Source organism: Vigna umbellata, chromosome 5, assembly GCF_029865625.1.
Source record: "Vigna umbellata cultivar VRB3 chromosome 5, Vumbellata_1.0, whole genome shotgun sequence".
Classification (NCBI taxonomy): Eukaryota; Viridiplantae; Streptophyta; class Magnoliopsida; order Fabales; family Fabaceae; genus Vigna; species Vigna umbellata.
Genome location: NC_142169.1, coordinates 17,802,948 through 17,810,716, shown reverse-complemented (window position 1 = coordinate 17,810,716; position 7,769 = coordinate 17,802,948). Strand labels below are relative to the sequence as shown.

Below are 7,769 nucleotides of genomic sequence, written 5' to 3'. Positions count from 1 at the left end.
TTGCCAAGGAACCCTAATTCGAAGATAATATTTCGCAATTTCTTTTCTGAAATCGTAATTCAAATTAAGGGGCTGAGTTTAATTAAAATTTCCCTAATTTCTTAATTAAAAAATATGAATTTACACATCACAATCACCTTATTACCATATTACGTATGTCACGTTATTAAAAAAACACCATCAACATGTCACGTATACGTCAGTCTAATGGTGTCGCTCCAATTTAATAGCAGGGCTTTAATTGTACCAATTTTGCAAAATTTAGAACCCAATTGAGATGAAAAATAAGTAAGGGACCTATTTGAGATTTTGACAAAAAAAAAAAAGACCTAGCGAATGATTAAAGATAGATATAAAAAGACTTTTTTGCATTAGTGAAAGTTTGTGACAAGGACTAATTCTAATTTTGCAATCCATGTTTAAAAACTAAAAACATATTTAACGATTTAATATGATTTGAAACCTATATAGCATGATTTATATGTCTGATTCTCATCTATATTAAAAAGTTGGATTAAATATGTTTTTGGTCTTTTAACTTTTAGTGAAAATTGAAATTAGTTCCTTTTCGAAACTTTACCCAATTTAGTCTCTTAATTTTAGAAATATGTAGATTTAGTCATTTAAACCATATTTTATTAAGTTTATCTAATGTTTCAAATACATTTCACACGATATTAATTGAAAAACACATTTAAAACCTCAAATAAAGTTAACAAAATTTGGTTAAAAGAACTACATTCATATAGTTTTAAAAGTGAGGGATTAAATTAGTTTAAAATTTTATAAAGAGACTAATTCTAATTTTTAGTTAAAATTAAAAAACAAAAACATATTTAATTCTAAAAAGTTTGTATTAACAAGTATATAAAATAAACTTGCTTCAATTCACCAATAGAAATCTTTGTACATGATTGTGAGAAGGTAGTTGATTGGAAATAGTTTAGAAGAAATGATAAATTATTTGTTATTAATAAATTTATTATATTATATTTAATTATTTATTATTATTTTAATAAAAGAGTAAAAGGGATTATCACTTCAGAGACGCATATATTGATGTTGGAGTTAAATTTTAAGTAATAATATTTATTATAGAGATAGGGGGTTAAATTTATCATATCTAATTATGTTTTTCCAAAATTACAGTACAAATTTATTATAATTCATATTTTACATAGCATATTAAGTATACATTTTTTTTCCAACTTTACATTTAAAAAGGCATTTACTATTTTATAAAAAAGTAGTTTTAGATATACTATTAGAAATCAGATAACTTTTGATAAATTGGTTGGCGTAGCTCTAAATTTCAGTTATTTAATTAACACAAATATCCACACCAAAATAAAATTTTCAAATAAATACTACTTCAAATTATTCAAAAGATTGGTAGAGTCTTTTCCGTGATGTTAGCATTTTACATTTATATATAAAAACATATTTAAATTATTTTATTTACAGAATAATTAAATATCAATAAGAATAAAGTATGCTTAAATTTTAAAAATTAGTTGTACTTTTAAAATCAAGATATAAGATATATCTGCAGAAATAAATATATATTGGGCTGAATGGGCTATACACCCAGTTACCTCTGAGAGTGACATTATAATTTAATTTTATTTGATTTTACAAGGAAGAAGGGGGCACGGGAACGAGAAGCGCCACCACCGGGAACCCTGCAACCGTGTGGGACTTCCAAACCGACACCTCCGCCATTAGACAGGTAAAAGAGAAGTTAAATTCAAATTTCTACGCAAATAGCAGATCCAACAGCAAAGCACTGAGTGCTGTGACTGTTTAATTTGGATCTATTTATGGAACCGCGTTTCAGAAAATGAGCGATTTTTCTTCTTTCTGTGGTTGGTTTCTGTTGGTTCACTACGGATCTGGTTCGGATTTGGACGGCGGTATTAGAAAAAAGAGAAACAATTCATCATATTTTTTCTTCAAATTTTGTTCTTTTTTGGTTCGCTTACGGAGTTGTACGATATCTTATAACTTTGAGACTTCTCCTTTCTCTGCGAATGTTTGCTCATTATACTATCTTGATAAACAGTAGAGGCAAATTTTACTGTACTATTGAAAATTTTCATTGAGCTCAAAGGGGGTAGCACATGATTTGATTTCTCTACTAATTAATGAAGTTGGTGATAAGGCATTTATTATTTAATAACTGCTGTGTTTTCTGATTGCGCATTCTTAAAATGAGATTCAAATAATCATCTAAACAATGTGTTAGTTTGTTTTGCTACTGGTTTCTTTGTATTGAAGAATCAAATTTTACTGTACTGTTGAAAATTTTCATTGAGCTCAAAGGGGGTAGCACAGGATTTGATTTCTCTACTAATTAATGAAGTTGGTGATAAGGCATTTATTATTTAATAACTGCTGTGTTTTTATTCTGACTGTGCATTCTTAAAATGAGATTCCAATAATCACCTAAACAATGTGTTAGTTTGTTTTGCTACTGGTTTCTTTGTATTGAAGAATGAATTTACTCTCAGAACTCTAAAGTTCGTTGACATTTTTCATTGAAATTGATGGATTTGATTCTTGGAATCTGGTTACTCTGAATTATGGTGTGATGTGATGTATTTTGTTTTTGATTGTATAATATAATGTTTGTTGCTTCTATACGATGTAACTTCACATCAGTTTCCTTTTTTTCTTCTTCTGAATTTCCAGGATTTATACTGAAACCTCAGACTTGAAGGGAAGCTACTTGGTCAGGTATAACAATCCTGTTCTTTTTGTAGAGCACTGATACTTTTTTCTTGATTAATAGATTGAGAATTTAATTCATTAGTGTCTTAGAAAACATAACTTTAATTGATTAGTGTCTTAGAAAACTCAACTTTAATTGATTAATAGATTAATTTTGACCGAAAGGTAGTAAAGACCAAGTCCCAATTCACTGTTGGTCCTTGTTACACAGGACACAATGTTTGTTAGCTCTGTTTTATTAAACAGTTGTGAAAATTTGATAAAAGTAGCTGCCTGTGGATAAGTTCTTTTGATCTTATTTTCAAAGAATTTTATTTCATTTTAGCTTTGTGTTTCTGCAGTTTTAGTCTTTTTAAGTTCTATAATGAGCCCATCGACTGCAAAAAGCCTGAGTTTGTTAGGCTAGCTCTTTGGTGATATTTCTTGTAGGTCTCATAAGTTTTTATGAGCTAATTAAGTCCTACTATTTTTAAAATCAACCTAATTTGGTCCTCCCATGTAACATCCCGAAATACAGTAATTACCATAAATCAGAATTAATTACAATTAATAGTTAACAATGCAGTCTTTTCATTAATAAAAACGAAAGCAGAAGCCGAACGGCTTAAGTACAGAATTACAATAGATAAGGACGAACGGTTTTACAAAAAGAAAAGTAACCGAACGTCAAATTAAGAAGCGAACGACTAAACTAAAAATGAAAGACGGACGTACTACTGCTCCGTTTTCACTTCCACTTTTACTAAGTTTTCTTCTTGGATCACCTCCTCTAAGGTAGCCTCGCCTTCTGCTCACATCCACACGGATGATCATTGCAAGACAGGACGAACGTACATAGACAAATGGACAACACAAGGAAAACGAAAGGGTAAGCTTATATAATTAAATTCATACAATCAACATGTATATTTAACATTTCAATTCACACACACATGTAACTTAACATAGATCTATATGTATATAAATATACTAGACAGACCGTCCGGACTGTATGAACCGTGTAGCTACAGGCGTCCTCGCACCCGAGTGGTGTAGTAACTGGGATATACTCAACAGCTGCCACTCGAGGTTAGTCCGTTCTTACGTCGCCCATGTTAACTTATGGACTAAGGACCTTCTGCCATTCCCACACATGAACTACTCTGCTCTACGTGAAGATGAGTATCACGGAATATCAGGATGGACCATGCCAGCATTAGCATAACCACAGTCATACTTTACCCAATTCAAAAATCAACATGTATGAGACGTTCCTCCCTGGAACGCTCGTCCAAAATCCAATATCATAATATCGCTCCATATGGCGTTCACACTTTAAATTATTATAATTCCTCATCTTTTACATCTTTAGATTTAAGAGTATAAAATAACGAACGCTCAATCCACTAAAGAGTTATGACGAACGTCCAAATAAAGGCACTGGATGAACAGGAAAATATATATATAACGAACGTGAATATCTACTTAGTCAGTTAAATGAACTGACTAGTATGAAGGTACCTTAATACTTAGAAAATCTCATGATGAAGACCTTAGACCAGATTTAATGTAAGAGGGAGGGTCAATAGTACTTAGGATTACCTTTGTAGAATTTTGCATATGGAAAAGAAAAAACGATGCCAGTAACTGCACGAACGTAAGGAACATGAATACTCTAACACTTGAACGGACGCTATTTTATTAAAGGGGTTATTCAATAATATGAGCGCTTGGTATAAGACCGAGCACCACTTATGGTGAACGCCAGGTAGATGACCGAGCACCATGAATGACGAACGCTTGGTATAAGACCTAGCGCAATATAGGACGAACGCTCAGTATAAGACAGAGCGCTATTTAGAACGAACGTTTGATATAAGACCGAACGTCACTTACTTCAGTATATTTTAATTGGTTTAATTGCTTCCTTTGTCCCCAGTTTGGTTGAATTGTGTCAAATTCATCCTCATTTTTAAAAAAGTTTCATTGTCGTCCTCACGTGGTATAAAAGTGTCAATTGAATCCAAACATAGAAAAAATTTGTGTCAAAGTAGTCATTTTTCCTATATCTCTGTGTCTTCCTTTCATATGTCACTTCTCTGGAGCTATGAAAAGCCTTAAATTGGATAAGGTAAAATGAATATCTGTACTTGATTGTATGAAAGGAAGACACAGATATATAGGAAAAATGACTACTTTGACACAAATTTTTTCTATGTTTGGATTCAATTGACACTTTTACACCACGTGAGGACGACAATGAAACTTTTACACCACGTGAGGATGACAATGAAACTTTTTTAAAAATGAGGATGAATTTGACACAATTCAACCAAACTGGGGACAAAGGAAGCAATTAAACCATTTTAATTTAAGGTGTACGACTTCCCTATGCTGAGCCGAACGCTCAAACATAGTAATTCAAATGAGGACGCTCGTTCTCAAACCGAATTCTTCCCAAATGAAAGAATTCTACCTTAAGTCTTTTTCAGGGGAACCGAACGGTATAAGACCGTTCGATAACGAGCGTAATTTATCATAGAGAATAATTTAAGATTCAGATTGTTCTTCTATCCTAACTCGATATTTCTCATATAATTCATACTTTATAGTTTCATATCAATATCAAATTTCCAGACTTTATACAAATCATATTAATCCTTCATAATCATACGTATCAAACATGATCATACATCACATCCAACATATACTCTTATTCATTCAATTCATCATCAATCATACAGTTACACTCATACTATACACATACATTCATTCGTTTATCAACAGGCATGCATTATCTTCAATCATACAACAAAATATGAATTAAATACATAAGCTTCCCTTACCCGTATCAGTATGTGAAACGTCCTAAAGCAAGGGTATGGTGCGTCCTCTAACAACGTTCTACTCCAAGATTCACTTACTAACTTTCACTTAATCTATACACCAAAAATCAAAAATAACTCAGATTTCACACATGCATGAACCCAGAACCTGGTTTCCAGAAAAACCTAAGGACGAGCTACTGAAGGAGAACTTACCAGTTTCAGTTCTTGAAACTGTTCGGTCCAATGTGTAGCTCTCAGTTCAGCGAACGCTCCTACGGTGCTGAAACGTGATCGGAGAAAGACTTGGTGAGTTTACAGTAGAGAGAAGTTGGGAGATTCTAGAGAGAAGGTGGAGAAAATGGAGGTTTGAACTCAGAGGAAGATGAAGAGTGCGTGCAGGTGAGAGAGAGTTTTTCGAAAAATCCATTTTTGTTCAATCCACGTTCGTTTGGACGAACGTCTCCCAAGCCGACACCTTCACACCCACTTCTGAATTGGAAGCTTCTCTCGTGACACGTGGCGTGCGTGCATGCAGTGCAAAGTGCGCTTTTAAGGTTTCTGAACCGTGAACGTGGGTGCATTAACGTGATGTGACAGAGATCATTATTACTAATTATTTAGGGTTTCACAGCCCACAGAAATTTTCTACCTAAAACTATTATATTGTCAATGTTTTCCCTAAAACCATGCAACTTAATCAATTAAATTCTCTTAAACCTTCAAATTTAATTCACCAACTAAAAAATCATATTTCACCCCAAATAAAATAGAAAACCTCGTATTTCTTCTTCTTCTTCTTCTTCTAACCTAGTATCACATGCTACAAAATCCTCCTTTTCTTATAGAATTTTTACTAAATTTCTTGCATCTAAACTTCTAAAATGATTTCATATCCCTAATCCACCAATAAACCCCAAAGAAAAGATGCATAATTGGCTTGTAAACAACTTTGGGGAAATTTACACACATTTTATGCAAAAGGTGCAATTAATCCTGGTTCAAACAAAACAAATATTGAAATAAATCAGGGTCAAGTTAATCTATGATGAAGAGTATATAGTAATTTGGAGATAATTGGTATTGCTTCACCTGGTTGTTTTCTCTTGTCACTGGCTCATGAATTGTTTTGGTTTGCGGTGTTGATGGACGATAGCTGTTCTGTTCCGATTTCAAACCAATATATGAAATTTGTTCCGATTTCAAACCAATATATGAAATTTGTTGGGAAGTCTCACGTTAGCTCAATTCTTGGAGTGCCGCTTATATTGCTCTGTTATTTTATTGAGGAGTCAGTATAGGGTGTGATTAATTTTATTTTATATTTTAAACAGGATTTGGACGTTTTTTAACATTTCTGATCAAGATCCGAGTTGGCCTTCTCATTTTGGCGTAGATTTTTGGTTAAAGTCTTCCTATGGCATATCCTTTCTCAGATTTCAAGTACTCTGATGGCCTCACTGTAGTTGGTATCTCCTTCTGCACAGCTATTGTTTGTGAGGCTATCTCATGGGTTCTTATCTATCGGACCAATTCTTACAAAAATCTTCGGTCCTCCATTGACAAGGCTTCCAAGAAACTTGAGACCATGAAGACAGAAAGCAATAAAATCAACATCAAGAAGTCCAAGACCAAAAAGATTGATCGTGTTGAGACAAGCCTCAAAGAATCGAGTCGTGATCTGTCTCTCTTCAAGTTCAAGTCTGGGGGTGTGGTGGCTCTGGTTCTCTTTGTAGTCTTTGGATTGCTGAATTCACTCTTCGAAGGCAAGGTAGTTGCCAAATTGCCCTTCAAACCTTTTGGGCTTATTATGAAGATGAGCCATCGAGGGTTGCAGGGTAATGATCCCACTGATTGTTCCATGGCATTTCTGTACTTCTTGTGTTCCATTAGCATCAGAACAAATTTGCAGAAGTTCTTGGGTTTTGCACCGCCCAGAGGTGCAAGTGCTGGCCTCTTTCCCATGCCTGATCCAAAGACCAGTTGATTGGGCTTAACAGTATCCGAACTTGTCTCTGTTGTTTCTAGGTTGAAGATAATATGAAACTACATAACTTGAATAATTTATATTTGATTTGTTCCTCGTAGGGTGCCTGAATGATTTTAATTGGTATAACTGATACTTAAAACAGTCAACTTTAGTTTTGCGATGTGAGTTTCTTGAGTTCTGGTTTATTCTTAATGCAATAAAACTCTTCCCATCTATGTCACTACAGAAAGGGTATGAATGGATGT

At 33.5% G+C, this 7,769-nt stretch overlaps 1 protein-coding gene across 1 annotated transcript; it reads left to right on the top strand.

The window, feature by feature from the left end:
- The first annotated feature begins 1,573 nt into the window (after positions 1 to 1,573).
- Positions 1,574 to 7,744, top strand: LOC124830872 (uncharacterized). The gene is made up of 3 exons (XM_047304734.2): positions 1,574 to 1,729; positions 2,692 to 2,736; positions 6,869 to 7,744. Exon 3 carries the CDS (start codon positions 6,952 to 6,954, stop codon positions 7,519 to 7,521), a length of 570 nt encoding a protein of 189 aa, XP_047160690.1. The 5' UTR covers positions 1,574 to 1,729; positions 2,692 to 2,736; positions 6,869 to 6,951; the 3' UTR covers positions 7,522 to 7,744.
- The last annotated feature ends 25 nt before the right edge of the window (positions 7,745 to 7,769 follow it).